The sequence below is a fragment of the Carcharhinus amblyrhynchos genome, chromosome 6, assembly GCF_965287045.1.
Source record: "Carcharhinus amblyrhynchos chromosome 6, sCarAmb.v2.hapA, whole genome shotgun sequence".
Classification (NCBI taxonomy): Eukaryota; Metazoa; Chordata; class Chondrichthyes; order Carcharhiniformes; family Carcharhinidae; genus Carcharhinus; species Carcharhinus amblyrhynchos.
In genome coordinates this window covers 58,230,757-58,252,752 of record NC_137329.1, presented here as the reverse complement: position 1 = coordinate 58,252,752, position 21,996 = coordinate 58,230,757, and the positions used below count along the sequence as shown (strand labels likewise).

The 21,996-nt window shown below is 41.7% G+C and overlaps 1 protein-coding gene across 2 annotated transcripts in view; it reads right to left on the bottom strand.

Moving 5' to 3' along the window:
* Positions 1-21,996, bottom strand: part of prdm11 (PR domain containing 11) — a 165,551-nt gene that overhangs the window by 40,381 nt on the left and 103,174 nt on the right. The window contains exon 8 of one of the 2 annotated variants that reach the window (XM_080190514.1): positions 8,401-9,629. The exons of the other annotated variant lie outside the window; for it this stretch is intronic. Coding sequence (XP_080046640.1) covers positions 8,401-9,629 — 1,229 coding nt within the window. The remainder of the gene's footprint in view (positions 1-8,400; positions 9,630-21,996) is intronic. 2 annotated transcript variants of the gene reach the window in all.

The window sequence follows — 21,996 nt, the reverse complement described above, 5'->3', positions numbered from 1 at the left end:
GCTATTATCTGACACTTGTGCAGTGCAAGTGTCACTTGCCACTTCACAATCCAAGCCTGAACATTTTCTAGGTCTTGCTAGAAATGAACACTGTGCAATCTTCAACAAACATTCCCCATTTTTGACCTTATAATGGAGGGAAGAAATAGCTGAAGGTAGTTGTGGTTAGTACAAAGCCTGAAGAATTCCTGTAACTATAGCCCAGGGCTGAATTGATTGGCCACCAACAACCACAACCATCTTCCTTTGTGTCAGCTATGACTTCAGCCAATGGAAAAACTTTCCCTTGATTCCCATTTACTTCAATTTTACTAGAACTCTTTGATGGCACACTTAAGTCAAGTGTAGCCCTGACCTTAAGGGTACTCACTCTCACCTCACCTCAGCTCTTTTATTTATGTTTGGACCAGGGTTATAACGAGATCTGGAACAAAGTGATCCTGGTAGAAACCAAATTAGGCATCAGCAAACAGGTAATTGGTGAGCAAATGCTACTTGACAGCACCATTGATCACAGTTTCCAACAATACTGAAGATAGAGAGTCAGAACAGCCAAACTGGATTTGTCGTGCTATTCATTGACAGACATACCTGAATAATTTTTTGGGGGGGGGGCGGGGGGGGATAGTTGGTATTAGCTTCTTATTCTATCTCATTCGATGAGATATTTTCTGCATTGTTGACAGAAGTAAGGTACTGAGTATGAAATTAAGGTGAAAAGTTCAGAGGCTCAAGGAAATGTATTCCCTAAGCTATGTGACAGTGCTGTAACCCCAAATTTCCCAGTTAAGTTATGCATTAGTTAACCCCTTTAAATTATCATCCCTCCACGGTCACATAAGAAAATTTAATAGGGCTGTGTGCTTAAATAAATCACTGCAAAGCCCAAAATAAGTTAGAGAGAGCACTGACTCTGGGCACAATCCTCCTATTCTCCTCAGATATGAAGGATTACAAATGTTATACCCCTGTTGGAAAAAGGGAGAGTTTACCCGGCAATTATAGGCCAATCAGCTTAACTTTGATGGTGTTGAAACGTTTAAAAGACATGAATCTGGGACAAAATAATAAGCACTTGGATACTCCATGTTTGTCTTTCTCCAATCAGGTTTCCACCCTGTTATGGCACTGAAATGGCCAGCATCAAAGTTTTAAATTACACCCTATATGACTGTGACCTTTGCAAGTTGTCCCTCCTTGTTCTTCTTCACTTGTCTAAAATTTGACATATTTGACTTTACTGCCCTTCTTCAATACCTCTCCTCCATGATCTAGCTTAGTGTGACTATCCCACCAGGTTTACAGTACCACCCACAATGGTTGATTTTCTCATTCCCACAGTGTTAATTCTAGAGACCCTGGGGCCCTCTTATCCATCATCTACTTGCCATTCCTTGGTGACATCATCCTAAAACATGACAGGTTCCATGTGAATGCTGACAACATCCAGATCCACCTCAGCACCACACTCTCAATCTCTGATCAATGAGATTCCTTGTGTGACATCCAATTCAGAATAAAAATAATCTCTAACTACAAAATGGAAGACCAAAGCCATTTTCTTTGGTCCTTGCTACAAAATTAATTCACCAGTTTCATCTCTCTCTCTGCCCATTGTCTAAGGCTAAAATAGACTATTTGCAACATTGTATTCAGTTACTGCTCAAGTGCCCTGGGCACACATTTGCTTGATCACCAAAATTATCTACCTTCACCACCATAACATATCCCATCTCCACCTCTGTCTCAGTTCATCTGTTACTGAGACCCTCATCCATACCTTGTACCTCTCAACTTGATTATTGCAATGTTTTCTTGCTGCCCTACTTTTCACCTTCCGTAAGCCTTAGCACATTTTAAAATTTACTGTCTGTATCCTAACTCACATCAAGTTCTGTTCATCCATCACAGCTGTACTCACTGACCTATATTGGTTCCTGCCTCAATTTTAAGACTTTTATCTTCATTTTCAAATCTCTCAATGGCCCTTACTATTCCTGTAACCTACTCCAATCCTACAACCTTCTGAGATCTTTGTCTTTACTTCCAGTATCTTGATTTTAATCACTCCACCTTTGGTGGCCATGCTGTCAACTACAGTATGATGACCTAAGCTGTGATATTCCGTCCCTAAACCTAATCACCCTCCAACTCATCTTTTTTAAAAATGCTCTTTAAAAGTCTTAATGTAACTTGTATTAAATTTTATTTGATAATGCTCTTGTGAAACACCTTGATGTGTTTCTTCTCAACCTTGCTCCTTGCCTGAGGTGTGGTAATCCTCAGGTTAAATCATTACCATGGTCTATGGTCATCTGGAACTATGACAACTTTGACAACTACATCATCATTTTATAGTACTGTGTTTTAATTAATATAGCCACCCTCTCCTCCTAGCTTTTATTCTGCTCTCTATTTGCTGACTACATCACAACCAGGACTATTAATTGCCCCATTTAAACCAAGTCTCTGTTATTGCTGCTGTATTATAATTGCTTGTTGATACTTGTGCCCACAGCTTGCCAATCTTATTTACCATGTTCTGGACTTTTAAGGTGCATGTGCTCTAAACTCATCTTAATCTGCTTCACATTTCCCCCAGTCTAATCATAGTATTCAAATGGAAAAACTTGGGTTGATTAGGAAAAACCAGCATGGATTTCTAAAAGGGGAAATTGTGTTTAACTAACTTGCCAAAGTTTTTTGAGGATCTAATAGAAAGGATCGATGGGATAATGCTGTTGAGGTAATGTACTTGACTTTCAGAAAGCATTTGATACAATGCCACATAACATACTTGAGATAAATTACAGCTTGTGGAATAAAAGGGACAATAGCAACACGGATACTAATTTGGCTGAATAATAGGAAGCAGAGAGTAACGGTCAATGGACATTTTGCAGGCAGGAGGAAGGTTTGTGGTGATGTTCCCCGTAGGCCATTAGTGGGACCCCTTGCTTTTCCTGATATATATTAATGATCTAGATCTTGATGTCCAAGGGATAATTTCAAAGTTTGCAAATGATACAAAACTTGGAAGTATTGTAAACTATGGTGAGGACAGTGTAGAACTTCAAAAGGACATAGACCAGTTGGTAGGATGGGTAGATAGGTGGCAGATGAAGTTCAATACTGAGAAGTGAGAGGTGATGCATTTTGATAGGAACAACATGGAGAAAAGGGGTAAAATTCTAAAAGGGGTGCAGGAGCAGAGAGACCTAGGTGTATATGTACATAGATCATTGAAGATGGCAGGACAGGAGAGGGCAGTCAATTAAAGCATATTGTATTAATAAGGGCATAGAGTACAAGAGCAAGGAGGTTATGCTGAAGTTATACAATACACTAGTTAGACCTCAGCTGAAACACTGTGTCCAGTTCTGAGCGCCACATTATAGGAAGGACTTACACACACTGCAGACAGTGTAGAAGAGGTTTACAAGAATGCTCCCAGGGATGAGAAACTTCAGTTATGAGGATAGACTGGGGAGGTTGGGATTGTTCTCCTTGGAGAGATGAAGGCTGAGAGGATATTTGATAGAGATGTTCAAAATCATGAGGCGACTGGACAGAGTAGATAGTGAAAAACTCTTTCTGCTCATAAAAGGGTCAAGAATGAAAGGGCACCATTTAAGGTGATTTGCAGAAGAAACAAATGTGATGAGAGAAAAAATTTTTGCACACAATGAGTGGTTCGGGTCTGGAATGTGCTGTCCAGAAATGTGCTGAAGGCAAGTTCAATTGAGGTATTCAAGAGAGTATTAAATAATTACTTGCTCAGAATCACTAAGCAGGGGTATGAGGAAAAGGCAAAGGAACGGCATTAAGCTAAATGCTTATTTAGAGAGTCAGCACAGTCATGATGCGCATTATGGCCTTCTTTTGTGCCTTAACTATTCTTGATTATATACAACATAGAACAGCACAGGAACAGGCCCTTTGGCCGTCAATGTTGTGCTGAACATGACGCCAAATTAAACTAATCCCTTCTGTCTAACCTTGGTCCATATCCCTCTTGCACATTCATTTGCTTATCTAAAAGCCCATTAAACACCCCTACCATATTTGCCTGCACTACCACTCCAGACAGCACGTTCCAGACACCTACCACTCTGTGTAAAACACTTGCCCCTTACATCTCCTTTGAATTTTCCTCCTCTTACCTTAAGTGCATGCGCCCTAGTATTAGACATTTCAACTCTGGGAAAAAGATTCTGACTGTCAACCCTATCTACGCCTCTCAAAATTTTATAGACTTCTATTGGGTCTGCTCTCTGCCTCCATTGCTCCAGAGAAAACAACCCTAATTTGTCCAACATCTCCTTATAGCTCGTACCATTTAATCCAGGCAGCATCCTGGATTAAACCTCTTCTACACCTCTCCAAAGCCTCCATACCCTTCCTGTAATATGGCAATGAAGATTGAATGCAATGCTCTAAGTGCAACCTAACCAAAGTTTTATGAAACTGCAACATGACATCCTGACTCTTGTATTCAATACCCCGACCAAAAAAGAAAAGCATACTAAACGCCTTCTTTACCACCCTATCTACTTGTATGGCCACTTTCAGGGAACTTTAGATCTGAACCCCAAGGTTCCTCTGTATATCAATGATGTTAAGGCTCCTGCCATTAACTGTATACTTACTCTTAACATTTGATCTCCCAAAGTGCAGCACCTCACATTTGCCTGGATTAAACTCTACCTGCAATTTTGCCATCCACATCTGTAACTGATCTATGTCCTGTTGCATCCTTTGACAACCTTTGACACTATCCACAACTCCACCTATTTTTGTGTTGTCAGCAAACTCACTAACTCACCATCTACATTTTCATCCAAGTCATTTATATACATATATCACAAACAGCAAAGGTCCCGGTACTGATCCCTGCAAAACACCACTAGTCACGACCACAGCCAGGTGTTGAAATGGCAAGTGACAGGAAAGTCTAGGTCCCGCTTGCTAAGGGACTGAAGGTGTTCAACAAAGTAGTCACCCAGTCTGCGTTTGGTCTTTCTGATGTTGAGTAGACCGCTTTGGGAGCAGTGAATGCAATAGACCAGATTGAAGGAAATGCATGTGAAACACTGTTTCATTTGAAAAGTGCATTTAGGATCTGGGATGGTGAGCAGGGAGGAGGTAAAGGGACAGGTATTGGACCTTCTATGATTGCATGGGAAGGTGCCATGGGGACAGGGAGAGGTGTTAAGTATGATGAATGAGTGAACCAAGGTGTCCCAGAGGGAACAGTCCATGAGGAAGGCTGATAGGGGGAATGGGGTAAGATGTTTTGAGTAGTGGCATCATGCTGGAGTTGGTGGAGATGGCAGAAGATGATCCTTTGAATCCAGAGACTGGTGGGATGAAAAGTGAGGACAAGGGGGACCCTGGTTCTGGGAGCAGGGGAGGAGGTGAGAGCAGTGGCCCATTCAAGTGCACAAGACACCCAAAGTCATCAACAAGGTAAAAGGTTTTTTTTTTATTCATTCATGGGTCATGTGCATCGCTAGCTGGCCAGCATTTATTGCCCATACCTAGTTACCCTTGAGAAGGTGGTGATGAGCTGTCTTGAATCACTGCAATCCAGGTTGACCCACAATGCTGATAGGGAGAGAATTCCAGGATTTTGACCCTGAGACTGCGAAGGAACGGCGATATATTTCCAAATCAGATGGTGAGTGGCTTGGAGAGGGATTTGCAGGTGGTGGTCTTCCCATTTATTTGCTGACTTAGTCCTAGATGGAAGCGGGTTTGGAAGGTGCTGTCAAAGGATCTTTGATGAATTGTGTATCTTGTAGATAGTGCACAGTGCTGCTACTGAGCATCAGTGGTGGAGGAATTGAATGATGTGGTGCCAATCAAGCAGGCTGCTTTGTCCTGGATGGTGTCAAGCTTCTAGAATATTGTTGGAGCTGCACCCATCCAGGCAAGTGGGGAGAATTCCATCACACTCCTGAATTGTGCCTTGTAGATGGTGGATAGGCTTTGGGAAGTCAGGAAGTGAATTACTCGCCATAGCATGTCAGGTTGTAGAATGTCAAATTTAATAAACATCTGGATTTAAAAGTCTAATGGTGACCATGAAACCATTGACGACTGTCGTAAAAACCCATCTAGTTCATTAGTGTCCTTACCCAGACTGGTCTACATGTGACTCCAGATCCACAGCAATGTGAACTTTTAACTGTCATCAGAAATAGCTGAGCAAGACACTCATCACATGGGCATTTCGGGTTGGATAACAAACGCTGGCCTTCTCGAGGACAACTGGGGATGGTTAATCACTCCTGGATTTGCCTAGGTTTTCTGCAGCTTCTTCCCAATTGTTTTCTTAAATATTAGCCCCTGTAGCCTATGTCAATCAAACCACTTTATTTCCCCCATTGCCTCCACCCCCCCCCCACCACCATCCACTCCCTATGCCCATAAAATGCCAATCCATGTCTCCTAGTACCCTGCCTGTCAATGCACGTCCCTCACTCATCCTCAATGAATCTCATACTCTCTATGTCAATCCATGTCTCTACACACTCCCAACGGCCCTTCATACCTTCCATGCCAATCCATACCCCCACGCGTCCCCTCGAGCCAGTATTGCCCCAAGCCAATTCATAACAGCTCATTAACCTCCAATCTCCATTTCAACACACGTAATGTCCACCATGGGAACACTTCAGGAGACATGTTGAGATGAAATAAAATGAAGCTCTGAATGTCTATTACATTCTATATAAAGAAGTTTCCATTCATGAAAGCCCATTAAAATTTTTAAATTTCCTCAAATACTGAATCCCTCATCAAAACAAATAGACTTAAGTACATAGCCTCAAATTAAAGACAGCTAATTCTTTAATAACCCCTTTGAACTGTCAATCAAGATGTGAACATAAAAGACCCCATTGTGGTTACGATAATTTTTGGAAAACAGCCAAGTATCAATAATGATAAAGTGGCAGCACTTAGCGTTATGTCAACAAACACCTATTGAAATTACTAGAACAGTTTTTTTCACCTCTTAAGAGACATAGGCAGATAGCTTTTTGCAAGGACTGGCCATTTCAATAATTTGACAGTTCTTCAGGCCTAAATCACCAGTTAAGAGCATATAGGGCATATCTACAGACTTGTCACTCCTACAGAGGGATAAGGCCCTTGTTCCAGCAAAAACAGGATCTATTTGAACCCAGCAGTACTGAGTTCAGGTTTCCCACATGTGGAATCACATCCTACCCCAGTTCCCCAACTGCAGCCACCCCCCAGACGAAAACAGGATCCATCAGAAATGCCAGCGAGACTTCTGGATCCAGGTGCCACCTGCCATTTTGGAAGATCACTAGAGTCTCCATGGCTTTGCGAAAATCCAGCCCTTTGAAAGAGGTATTCAATCAGTCCAACTCCCTTGCCCTTTCGTCACAACCTTGAAAATATTTCCTTTTCAGATATATATGCAATTCCTTTTTAAAAATTATTACTTAACTGCCCTCAACACCCTTTCAGGAAGTGATACCAGATAATGATAACTTGCTACATAAAAACATTTTTCATATTTCTCAGGTTCTTTTGTTAATTATCTTCAACCTAGGTCACCTCCTGCCAGTAGAAACAGTTTCACCCTCTGTATTCTATCAGCATCCTTCATAATTTTCAACAGCTCTACTGAATTTCCCCTTAATCTTTTCTGCTTTGGGTAGTATGGTGGCACAATGATTAGCGCTGCTGCCTCACAGCACCAGGGAGCCGGACTCAATTCCAGCCTCGGGTCACCATCTCTGTAGAGTTTGCACATTCTCCCCATGTCTGCGTGCGTTTCCTCCAGGTGCTGCAGTTTCCTCCCATAGTCCAAAGATGTGTGGGTTCGGTTGATTGGCTTTGCTAAATTGACCCTAGAGTCAGGGAGATTAGCAGGGTAAATATGTGAGGTCATGGGAGTGGGACTTGGGTGGAATTGTGTTTCGTACAGACTCGATGGGCTGACTAGCTCCTTCTGCACCATAGGGATTCCATGATTCAATGCTTTAATGAGAACAATCTTAGTTTCTCTAGTCTTTCAACATAATCAAAGTCATTTCTGTTACCATTCTAGCAAAGTCCTTTGCATTCTCTAGAAGGCCTTGGCATATCTTTCTCTCTAGTGCTCACACATATATGCACTCCCACAGATACGCTAAATGATCAACTTTTTACACCCTCTATTCATGTCTTTTTGTCTGAAACTGTAAAATAGTTTTAATCCATGGATTCATAAGCATGCAAGTCATATGTACACCTAAGTATACTTTACTTTGGGGCCATTGGTGAACTGGCAGACAATGATTTTTATCTGATTTATCTATATTCAAATGAAAACAGCTGATCAATATATAGATTCATTTTCTATAAAGAGATGATTCTTACCGATGGTTGGCTTTGTCGCATGCGTTTACGAGCTGCTACTGCTTTCAGATTACGGCATATATCTTTGAAAGTTGAAGGCTTCAACCTATGTTGCAGACGTGGTGGCTCCTGTGCTGAGGGGCACTGATACTGTGGAAGCTGATGGTGAACTGGATGTTGTGGATGCGGCGGCACAGGTGGCAATGGTTGTAGATCTTCCTGCTGCCATAAGAATGTCTTTTGATCAGGTAGTTGCTGTTGGGATTGCGGCACCCATTGTGACGATTGTTGCTGGAGTTGTGGCAACTGATGCGACTTTTGTTGCTGGAGTTGTGGCAACTGATGTGTTGATTGTTGCTGGAGTTGTGGCAATTGATGCGTTGATTGTTGCTGGAGTTGTGGCAATTGATGCGTTGATTGTTGCTGGAGTTGTGGCAATTGATGCGTTGATTGTTGCTGGAGTTGTGGCAATTGATGCGTCGATTGTTGCTGGAGTTGTGGCAATTGATGCGTTGATTGTTGCTGAAGTTGTGGCAATTGATGCGTCGATTGTTGCTGGAGTTGTGGCAATTGATGTGTTGATTGTTGCTGAAGTTGTGGCATTTGATGTGTTGATTGTTGCTGGAGTTGTGGCATTTGATGTGTTGATTGTTGCTGGAGTTGTGGCATTTGATGTGGTGACTGTTGCTGGAGTTGTGGTAACTGATGTGGCGATTGTTGCGGGAGCAGTGTTAATTGATGTGGTGACTGTTGCTGGAGTTGCGTCAACTGGTTTGAATTCAATGAATGGTGCTCCACCACCAACTGTTGTTGACACTGGTTGTTACTTTGTGGTACCTCACCGAGCTGTTCTTTGAGGTTTTTCTGCTGATACTGCTGTTTTGGTCGCTCTGAGTAATATTGTTGGCTATGATGCTGTTCTGGAATTTCATCACATTGTTCAACCTTAAGTTCTTGTTCTGAACACTTCTGCTGCATCTGTTGAGGCTCTGGACCCTGCTGATCTACTGGTTGTTGCTCTTCAGGATGTTGAATTTGGTACTGTTGCTGAAGGTGTAGCTGCGTTGGTGGGTGTTGAGAATGATGTTGAGAATAGTGATGCTGAACCTTATTCTTTAAAGATTGTTGTTGGTGGTCTGGTACTTCAGGTATCAGGTTGCCTCTTTCTTCTCCAATTTCTGATTGCAAGAGATGGAGTCTGTAGTACTGGACAAGATTTTCCAGAAAGGCAAATGTAGCCAAAGAAGGAACTTAAAAAATAAAACATAAGTTAATTGCATCAAAATCAGTGCCTGTAAGTGATTGATTAAAAACTGTCATTATTGTGATAAACAATATATTGAAAAATAGACTGTAACTTCCACAAGTGCTAATTATTACTTGTACGAAGAATAATTCTGCAATGAATTGTGCAGAGTAGACAGTATCTCTTTTGTTGGATCACATAGGCTGCATTTAAAAACAAAAAAAAACTTCTCAAAAGATGAGAAAAGTAAACATTATCTAAGAGATGTGAACTTTCAGGGGCAAATACAGCTTCTTCCTTCCCCTAAAAGACACATCAAACTCTTAACCTTGGCAAAACATTGTTATTCAATGTTCATTTGCAGGTCATCTTTCTGGTGCATAATTCTTTCTAATCATATGGGAGTGGCCCAGTCTAAAACTAGGTTTCTACTTTGAATCTACTGACAGTACTAAGCACTTCAACCAGACTTTTCCACTTACAGAAAATAAAAATTCATGCATTAATCATCTTAACAAATGGATTAATCTGCTAAGTATGATGCCCAGAATATCTCCTGGACATAAAAAAATGCAACTAGTGTTTATTTTTCTTTTGATAAAGGTAAAATGAGCCATCTAAAGGGATGTCAACCAGTGAAATAATTTTACAACCTTATTTGGAAAGCAAAGATAGCTATTTTCATATTTAAGTGCATGTCATCAGAAGGTCACACCACTGGCAAGAACGTAAGAAATAGGAGCAGGAGTAGGCCATCTAGCCCTTCGAGCCTGCCCCGCCATTCAATAAGATCATGGCTGATCTGAAGTGGCTCAGTTCCACTTTCCCGCTTTCTCCCCATAACCCTTAATTCCCTTGCCTACCAAAAACCTATCTACCCGTGTCTTAAATATATTTAGCGAGGTAGCCTCCACCACATCAACGGGCAGAGAATTCCAGAGATTCACCACCTTTTGAGTGAAGAAGCTCCTCCTCAACTCCGTTCTAAACTGCCCCCCCCTTATCTTGGGGCTGTGGCCTCTAGTCCTGCTGTCCTTTCTGAGCAGGAAGAATCTCTCTACCTCCACCCTATCCATCCCCTTCATTAACTTATACGTCTCTATAAGATCCCCCCTCATCCTTCTAAACTCCAACAAGTACAAACCCAGTCTATTCAGCCTCTCTTCATAGTCCAACCCCCTCATCTCCAGTATCAGCCTAGTGAACCTCCTCTGCACTCCCTCCAAGGCCAAAATATCTTTGCGCAAGTGCGGCGACCAAAACTGCACACAGCTGCAGCCTCACCAGTGCCCCGTACAGCTGCAGCAAGACCTCCTTTTATATTCAATCCCCCTCCCTATAAAGGCCAGCATCCCACTTGCCTTCCTGATCACCTGCTGCACCTGCAGGCTGGGTTTTTGTGACTCATGCACAAGGACCCCCAGGTCCCTCTGCGCTGTAGCATGCTGCAGCTTTTCGCCCTTTAAATAGTAATCCCTCCTACTATTATTCCTGCCAAAGTGGATAACCTCACACTTGCTAACATTGTGCTCCATCTGCCAGATCCTCAACCACTCGCTTAGCCTATCTAGATCCCTCTGCAGACTTTCCACACCCACCGCAAAATTTGCTTTTCCACTTATCTTCGTGTCATCAGCAAATTTCGACACCCTACACTCAGCCCCCCTCCTCCAGATCATCTATATAAATGGTAAATAGCTGAGGCACCAGCACCAATCCCTGGGGCACTCCACTAGTCACCAACCACCAATCAGAATAGCACCCATTGATACCAACTCTCTGCCTCCTATTAGACAACCAATCCTCTATCCACGCTAACACCTTACCGCCAACTCCATGCCCCCTAACCTTCTGAAGCAACACCTTGTGCGGAACCTCATCAAACGCCTTCTGAAAATTGAGAAACACCACATCCACCGGTTCCCCTCTGTCTACCGCACTAGTCACATCCTCATAGAATTCCAATAAATTTGTCAGACACGACTTCCCCTTAACGAATCCGTGCTGCGTCTGCTCTATCAAACAATTCTTCTCGAGGTGCCTCGCTATTTCTTCTTTGATGATGGATTCAAGCATTTTTCCAACAACAGACGTTAAACTAACCGGCCTATAATTCCCTGCCTTTTGCCTGCTACCCTTTTTAAACAGCAGCGTAACACTAGCTGTTTCCCAATCTTCCGGCACTTCCCCGGAATCCAGTGAAGTTTGGAAAATAATCACTAAGGCATCTACTATCACCTCTGCCATTTCCTTCAGAACCCTGGGATGCATTCCATCCGGTCCTGGGGACTTGTCCATCATCAGTCCCGCTAGTCGATCAAGCACTACCTCTCTAGTGACAGTGATCGCATTCAGGCCCTCAACTCCTACCAACCTTCTATCTTTAATACCCAACAAACTATTCGCATCCTCCTCCGTGAAGACCGAGGCAAAAAACTTATTTAAGGCCTCAGCCATTTCCTCATCCCCCACCACTAAATCCCCCCTCTCATCCTCTAAGGGTCCAACATTCACCCTAGCCAGCCTCCTCCTCTTTATATATTTATAAAAACTCTTACTATCCTTTTTTATATTTAGTGCTAGTTTAGCTTCATAGTCTATCCTTCCTTTCTTTATCATCTTCTTCGTCAATCTTTGTTGATTTTTAAACCTCTCCCAATCTTCTACTCGCCCACTACTTTTAGCCACTCTAAACGCATCAGTTTTTAATTTAATACTATCCTTTAATTCCTTCAATAACCACGGTTGATTATCCCTTCTCCTACAATCCTTCTTTACCATCGGAATAAATTTCTGCTGAGCACCGAAAAAGATCTCCTTAAAGATCCTCCACTGTTCCTCAGCAGTCCTACCGACCAATCTGCGCCCCCAATCTACATTTGCCAGTTCCTCTCTCATCCTATCGTACTCCCCTCTGTTCAAACAGAGGACACAGGTCCGGGACCCTACTTTCTCATCCTCCATCTGTATCAAAAACTCAACCATACAATGATCGCTCTTCCCAAGAGGATCCCTCACAACAAGGTCCCTAATTCTACCTGCCTCGTCACATAACACCAGATCTAAGATAGCTCGCTCCCTCATCGGTACTACAGAAAATTTATTTGAATAAACCACAGAAAATTTATTTGAAATACAAAGACTAACTTTCATAACATTGTAGCCCACCCATATCATGCCAAGAAGAAGCATGTCCTGGTCAAAGGAGGTTTATTTAAAATTTGCAGTACAAAAAATGAGTCAGTAGGACTTATCTACAAGATTAGATATTCTTGCTGTTATTAACAATCATAGAATCTCTACAGTGCATAAAATGGTCATTTGACCATTTTCTGCATCAACAACAATCCCACCCAGGCCCTATCCCTGTAACTCCTCGTATTTATCTTGCTAACTCCTTGACACGAAGGGACAATTTAGCATGGCCAATCCACCTAACCTGCACATCTCTGGACTGTGGAAGGGAACCAGAGCACCTGGAGGAAAGCTAAGCAGACATGGGGAGAACATGCTGACTCCACACAGTCACCCGAGGCTGGGAATTGAACCCCAATCCCTGGTGCTAGCCACTGTGCTAACCACAGTGCCATCATGCCACACACAAAATATTGGATGGGTTATGATCAGCTGCTTCCACTTCTTTGGGAAGAAAGTTCAAAAGTTCAAAACTTGGTCATTCGCAATGCCACAACCAGGCATATAATCCATAAGTAAGAATGTGCTTGAATTCTTTGAAGAGGATAAAGCATTCAAGGCATATGGTTGTAGGGTAATCCATTCCACATAAAAATATATGGGGCAATGTTTAATAGAGATGACAGGGATCTGACAAGAGCCCTGCATTGCCTCCTTTTGGGAAGGCCTGCATGCCATGGCATGTCTTCCCTAGGATCAGAGAGCTGCTGGCTCATCAAAGCCCAGCAGCTGTCATTACGGGCAGTGCTGTTGGGGGAATGGTGGTAGCTGCCAGCAATGCATCATGAGAGGTCTGGCATCAACAAGGGGTCCAAGCCACAGATGAGTGATGTGAAATGGGGGTTCACACAGTGAGGGAAGACGATTGGCACAAGAGAAAGAGGTGGCTCTCAGCAGGGATACTGCCTTTCTGATGCCAGGTCCCTCAATCAGCCACTGAGTGCCTCTGAATGAGGGAAACCTCGCCCTCCCCTGCCCCTGGAAACCCACAAACAAATCCAGAAGGATTTGCCTTTCTAACTTCCCACTAGGGTGAAAAGCAATGGTGGGGCGATGAGGCTTTTAAATGTGCAATTGGCAGTGGGGTGTGAAGGCTGTCCACAAGCTTTCTCACCATGTACTTAATTAGGGTCAAAACAGGAAGGTGGCGGGATTCCAACCTGTCACCCACCTGCTCAGTTAAATGCATCCCTGCCAACAAACTCACGTCAGGGAAGGGCATTAAATTTCACCCGTGGAATCACTTTCTAATAATGAGAAATCCTACTCCAGCTGCAATGGAACTTTCTCACAACCAAGGAAGAATCTTTCTTCCTGAGAATCTCAATTGGCTCAAGTAGAGAACTTTGTTAAATCATCTAAGGGAGTCCTGAAAGAGCTGCAATTTAATGAAGCCTGTTCCTGTGCAGACCAGGTTCAATGAGAGTTCTTGCACTGTTAGTCAACTTCCCCTACATACAAAATGTTATCCTGTATCCCTACCAAGCACAACCTCTATCTTAAAATTCTCATCTCACCGTGACCTTGTCCCTCTCTAATTTTGTAATCTTCTCAAATCCCAAAAACCTCCAAGATATCTGTGCTCATTTAATTCTGGGCTCTTGGGCATCCCTGATTTAATTGCTCCACCATCAGTGGCTATGTCTTTGGAAGCCTAGGCTTCAAGCTCTGGAATCGCTCCCTAAACCTGTCCAACCCCCTACTTCTCATTCTTTGCTTAAGATTCTAATTAAAACCTATATCTTGGTGCAAGTTTTTAACCATCTGTCTCAGTATCGTTTTATATAGTTCAGTGTCAAATTTTGTTTTGTAACACTCTTGTAAAGTACCTTCAAACATTTTAATACACTAAAGCCACCATATACATCTGCTCTATAACACTGTTGTTGAAAATGCTTGCACCCTTGAGTGAATGGTGTGGGAGAATTATATATAGAAAATCATGTTTCCCATTCAGACTATGAAGAAATGGGAGAACTAGAGATTTTCCTCAATTATATATGAACATATGAATTAAGATCACGAGTAGGCCATTCAACTCATTGAGCCTGCTGTGCCATTTACAATTGCTGATTTGACTGTGGCTTCAACTCTAACTTTCTGCTTTGACTCCCTGAATTAAAATATTCTTTTTTGGCTGAGAAAGGAGCAGCACTTTTTAAAATCAGAAGTACGCTCAGACTATCTTGAAGAATATCTCCAATAAACCACAGAAAATGTATTTGAAATACAAAGACTAACTTTGATAACATTGTAGCCCACCCATATGATAACTTACCGAATCACAAAATGGTGGATTATGTGTATTAGAAGTAGTATTAGAAGTAGTGGCAGAGGCCAAGATTGCCTTGTACGCAGAACTTTCGCAAGTCAAAGAAATTACCATTACCACTGTAACAGCCCATGCCATCGTGAGGTCTGAATCAAATTTGCAGAACTGGCCAGCAGTTTCAGGGGTGAAGTGGGGCAGGGGAAGAGGCGAGCTCAAAACTATCTTCAAATACGCCAGCAACTTTCTGCTGTTTTATTATGGGTCCAGGAGGAGTCCTAAAAAAAGGACTTTTTTTTTGAGGAAGATTCCAATGGTCCTTGCAAGGATTGCTTGTTGGGCTGCTCAGTACAACTGGACAAAACATGTGCATTGCAAACTTTGCCTATTCATATTTGAGACTCCAATTTGCATATTTAAAGAGTGTAATGCTTATTTCAGGCAGGTGAACACTTTGAGTCAATATGGCATCCACCACAATTCAGATGTGGAAGAAAGGGGGGCTGTAAGTTGACTTGCTCTCCCCAGAGAGTCAACTGTACTGTATGGCAGTGAAGGTGTGAAGTGGAAAGACTTTTTTATTATTCTTTTCCAAGAATAATAAAGGCATGCACCTTTTGAACTAAGTTCAATGATAACCGCTCACCTTGCTTTTGTTTATTATCAAGGGGATAAATAATCAAGGGACTTATATCTGGGATCTGATGTTCTATTGTTTCTGAAAGATATCCAGTATCTCCTTGTTTTGTTCTCAAAAAAATTATTATTTTGAAAGGAATTGAATAGATCAATAAGGAGATCAACAGTTTATGATGACTGATGATGGACTCACACCTCCATCTTCAGGTTATCAGCCTCAGACTGCTCCAATGGCAGTGCATATCATCAGAGTTCTGCCCATTTTGTCCCTCAATGTAAGTTCAGTACTTCATTTACACACATAAGCAGGATTTCCACTGAACATCAAACAAAGTTATGGTTGGGGAGTAGGAGAAACTCCAAGAAAATTCAACTTCTTTAAGTTTAAATTAACTTAGTCACACATGTAAGTGAGTGAAGTACATCATAGCATAAGTTAGAGCTATTAAATAAATCAAACTAATTTCTTCAATAGACAACCAATTTGTTTTATTATGAACTCTACCCAACTTATTCCCACCTGCTAACCTTGCATTTATATCACTGAACCATGATAGGTTGTCTTCTTTCGCATGAGACATCTGTGGCCCCAACAAATAAGGCACCTGTCTGAGAGGCAGGCAACGATTCCATCAGCTGTCTCCACTGAAGTCAAATTTTTCTATCCCCAGAAGTGCACAGCATTTCTTTGGATAGCCAAGAGAGGTAAAGTATACCGCCGGATATGGTCCTGGGGCACTTTTGGAGAGGTCAGATGCTCTTCAGAATTTTTACAAGTAATCCTTAATGTGCATAAGATGTGCATAAATTCATTAACTGTCAAGGGGAGGAAGTGGTTAGTTGTATTGTTACTGGGCTGGCAATCTAGAGACTCAGGATAATGCACTAGGAACCCCAGTTTGAATCCCACCATAGCAGATGGTGAAATTTGAATTCAATAAAAATGAGGAATTAAAAAAGTATAATAGAACATAGAACATAGAACACTACGGCACAAACAGGCCCTTCGGCCCACAAGTTGCGCCGACCACATCACCTACCAACCTACAGACCTATCTATAACCCTCAATCTCATTAAACCCCATATACTCATCCAGAAGTCTTTTAAAAGACCCCAGCGAGTTCGCCTCCACCACCACTGACGGCAGCCGATTCCATTCACTCACCACCCTCTGAGTGAAAAACTTACCCCTAACATCACTTCTGAACCTCCCTCCCCGCACCTTAAATCTGTGTCCTCTCGTAGCGACCATTTCAAACCGGGGAAATAGCCTCTCAGAGTCCACCCTATCTATTCCTCTCAACATTTTGTAAACTTCTATCAGGTCGCCTCTCAACCTTCGTCTCTCCAGGGAAAAGAGTCCCAGCTCCCTCAACCTAACTTCATAAGGCATGCCTCCCAGTCCAGGCAACATCCTTGTAAATCTCCTCTGCACCCTTTCAATAGCTTCTACATCTTTCCTATAGTGAGGCAACCAGAACTGCGCACAATACGCCAAATGAGGCCTGACAAGGGTCTTATAAAGTTCCAGCATTACCTCCCGACTCCTAAACTCAATCCCTCGATTAATGAAGGCCAGTACACCATACGCCTTCTTGACCACCTCCTCCACCTGCGAGGCCGATTTAAGAGTCCTGTGGACCCGGACCCCAAGATCCTTCTGCTCCTCAACACTACTCAGACTTCTGCCCTTAATAGTGTACTCGTTCATCCCGTTGGTTCTGCCAAAATGGACGACAACACATTTATCCGCATATAATGATGACCATGAAACCATTGTCAGTTGTAAAAACTATCTGGTTCACTAATATCCTTTAGGGAAGGAATCTATCATCCTTACCTGGTCTGACCTGCGTTTGACACCAGACCCCAGCAATGTGGTTGACTCTTAAATGTTGGCCAAACCAATGATGCCCACATTCCATGAAAAAAAATACTAACTTGTCAAAATTAACCGTCAAAATTATCAAAAGCAACTGTCAAGCAGATCTGTCAAAGTGTCTACAGAAACCATCATAAGCACCTGTAAAAATTATCAATGCATTTAAAAGTCCTGTCCATTAAATCCCTTTGACAAAATGTCCCAAGGGACATTTTAGTTCCGCATGACTGATTTCACAACAATCTATTACCATAATATGGTGCCAATCATTTCAATTTGATTGGCAGCTACATGTGGTGAGAGACTTTTTAAAGTGGGACTATGAATTTTAGTGCTTGTTGTTGTAAGGGATGTGAACTTGAATTAACGCTTGTTGCTATAAGGCTTTAAGTAGTTGAAGAAATGTAAAGGCTGTAAATGGGTTTTTACAAAAGAGCATTTTTTTCAATTTAGTAAAGATTGCAACAAATACTTAATCTTTATTTTACCTAATCTCTGCATTGATCCTGAGGTCCGCCCAAGATGGGTATTGGGTGACTTAGCAAGGTAGGTGTAAGGGCATGGGTTGGCACTATGTTGGCATAGGGCTACAAAGGACCTTGGGAGTGGGTACAGGGCATAGATTGGCATGGAGGGTATGAATGGTTATGGTGGTGGTACAAAGCATATGGTGATGTGACTTAATAGGGGGAGCATGTTGGTAGGGTGAGGGGGTGAGGGCTGAAGGGATGTTTCATGGTTTATTCTTTTTTTAAATTTTGGACATAGGACCAAAGTACCAAAGCCCTGAGAGAGGCCATCCCACCTAATCCGCCTCTGCACCCAGCATCCTCCACACTACTTCCAGAATTGCCTGCCCTAACTTCTAATATAGCCCTCACCTCCGGATTGAAATGTGACATTCAGGCAGCCATCTCTGGGATCATGGAGCCATGAATTCTCTCAACTCTGTACATCTGACTCACAGACAAAAATCCAGCCAGGGTCTTCAATCTCTTCCTTTTCCCTCTCACTAGCCACGTCCATTGATCTCTTTCTAACCCTTTTCTTCTGTATCAGCCCTGAGAAGTCTCTTCACCTGGTTATTTACAATTGCAATTTCAAACTACCAACATCTGGTCACTGGCCTTTCATTTACCACAAGATGTGGAGGTTTTTGTTAATCCTACAATGGAAAAATTGGTGGCTGTGAATTGAATTTCTGCTCCAGAGTCTTCCAGATTATGTAGCAGTGAAATCCAGTGGATGTGAGCTTTTTTCTTGCACTTTGGTAATATTCTACATGATCCTCTTGAACTAAATATTCCAGTAACCTTCCAGTTTGAAATGGACCAATGTGGTTCCACAGAAACAAAAAGGCTTTAATTAATGCCTCTGTGATCAATGTACCTCTTGACGGAAGACTGAAACAACCAAGCATTGAAACCTAGAGCACAATGATGGCAAATAAGCTGCAGTACTAAAATGTACAAGAGTTTGTTTAAAAGGACCATTAAAGATCGATGGGCTTCATAGAAAAACTTACAAAATGCTTTAAAAGTAAGGATTAAGGTATGAGAAAAATTTTACCCTGGTGAGAAACTATTACTAATGACAGGAAAGAAGGTGCAATTATAAATATTGACAGCAGAAAAATCAAGGTGCAATATTTGGAATATACTATGAGATATGGATGCAAGCTGATGAAGTAGCAACGTGGGATCACTTTGGAGATAATGGCCAAAGTACAGTTAGAATCATAAAATCCTATAGTTCAGAAAGAATTCTTTCAATCCATTGAGCCTTCACTGACAACAATCCCTTTCCGCGTAACCCCACTAAGGGTCAACTTAGCATGGCCAATCAACCTAACCCACATATCTTTGGAGTGTGGGAGGAAACCCAGAGGAAACCCATGCAGACACGGGGAGAATGTGCAAACTACACACAGATAATTACCCAAGGTTGGCATTGAACCCGGGTCCCCGGCGCTGTGAGGCAACAAGGCTAACCGCTGTGCTGACTGATTTATCATCATGGAAAAGGTCAAAAATAAAACAAAAGTAAAAGTTCCAAACTGGGTCAAACAAATTTTACAGAGCTGAGAAGCATGCTGGCGAAAGTGGATTGGATACAGCTACTTGAAAGAAATAAAGAGGAGATACTGGCATTGGACTCGGGTGAGCACAGTAAGAAGCAGGTTAAAGTCAGATTAACATCAGGTTAAAGTCCAACAGGTTCATTTCAGTTTCAGCGCTGCTCCTTCTACAGTACTAGAGCACTGTTATAATACTATATAAAGTCCAAAGTATAGAAAATACTGAGGGAAAGTATAAAAAGGAAATTAAGAACCCAGAGATGACACGAAAATAAATTGTCAGGTAAAATCAAGGTGAACCCAAAGATGTTTTTCTAGTACATCAAGAGAAAGAGGATAGCTAAGGAAAGGATAAGGCCTATCAGGGATTTACAAGGTAACTTATGTGTGGATACAGAAGATATGGGCAAGTTTCTTAAAGACTAGCAGTCTTGGTCTTCACTGAGAAGAATGATGCAGACATTCCAGTTAAAGAGGAGGATTGTGAAATAAGAGTTACAATAAGCATAATGAGGGGGGAAATATCAGAGGAACTGTCATCTTTGATGGGTGAATCCCCAGGGCCAGATGGATTGTATTGCATGCTGTTAAATGAAGAAAAGGAAGAGATTGCAAAAGTTCTAAGAATTATTTTCCAATCCTCACTAGATACAGGCAAGATTGAAGGTCTGCGAATGTTGTACATGTTATTTAGTGTTATTTAAAAAGGGTGCGAGGTATAGGCCAAATAATTACAGGCCAGTCAGTTTGACCAAGACGGTGGGCAGATTATTAAAATTAATTCTGAGAGGCAGGATGACACGTTACTTAGAAAGAAACAAATTAATCAGGGATAGTCAACACGTCTTTGTTAAGGGAAGGTTGCGTCTTACTAATTTAATAAATTTTTTGAGCAAGTAACAAGGAGAATTTATGAGGGTGGCACAGTGGATTTTGTCTGCTTGCATTTTAAAATAAAGCATTTCACAAGGTCCCACGTGGCAGATTGTTCTGAAAAGTAAAACCCCATGGGATATCGGGGAATGTGGCGATTTGAATTCAAAATTAAGTCGTTACCAGTGGTGTTCCTGTATGGATCCCTTGCTGTGTACATATTATGATAAATGTGCATGGCATGATTAGGAAATTTGCACATGACACAAAAATTGGCTATGGATTGATTGTGAAGATCATAACTGTCGACTCCAGAATCGCAGCAATGGTTTGATTGGGTGGGCAGGAAAGGCAAATGTAATTCAATCCAGAGAAGTGTGCATTAACAGGGGCAAACAAAGCAAGGGAATATACAATAAATGGGGAGATATTGAGAGTGGAGTAAGTGAGAAACCTCGGAGCATACAGGTCCTTTAAATGGCAGAACAGGTGCATAATGTGGTGAAGAAAGCATGTTGAATGCTTTCCTTTATTGGACTGAATACAAAAGCAAGGATGTAATGCTGGAACTACACAAAATATTGGTTAGGCCACAGCTGGAATTTTACAATATTCTGGTTGTCACATTACATGCTCTGGAGAAAGCACAGAGGAGATTTACAAGAATATTGCTAGGGCTTGAAAACTGCAATGATGAGAAAAAATTGAATTGGCTAGGGTAATTCTTCTTGGAATAGAGGAGACTGAATGATGACTTAATTGAGGTATACAAGATTATGAGGGACCTAGATAGAGTAGATGGGAAAGACCTGATTCCCCGAGTAGAGGTAAATTATCAGGGGCCACAGATTTAAGGTGATTGGTAGAAGGATTAGAGGGGACATGATGAAAAGCTTAATCCAGAAAGTACTGAGTATTTAGAATTCACTATCTGGTTTGGTGGTGAATGCAGAAACCCTAACTCATCTAAAAGGTACCTGCATTAATACCCAAACTGTTGTAACCAGGTGCTGGAAGGGGGTTAGCATGGGCAACCAGTTTTCTTTTTCTTCTCTAGCCGGCACAGATAGGATAGGCTGAATGGTCTCTTTCTGTGTTGTAATTTTTCTATGGTTCTATATTACCTAACAATACACCATCAAGAAATTCATGCTATCAGTATGAAATTATATAATTAGCAATAGTTCAGGACTTTAAATATGTAACAACTTGATTGAACTCAACTTATATGTAAAACTAATATCATTGCCTGACAAGACTGTGCTTAAAGCGATCAAAAAAGTATAACCCTTACGACTGTTTAACTTAATTATTAAAATAACATTAAACTTCATTATTTCAGAATTATAATCTGAAACTCCAACAATATTAAAATAGGTTATATGATTGATTAACTGTCAAGGAACACTGCAACTCTAGTTAGCGATTTTATGGC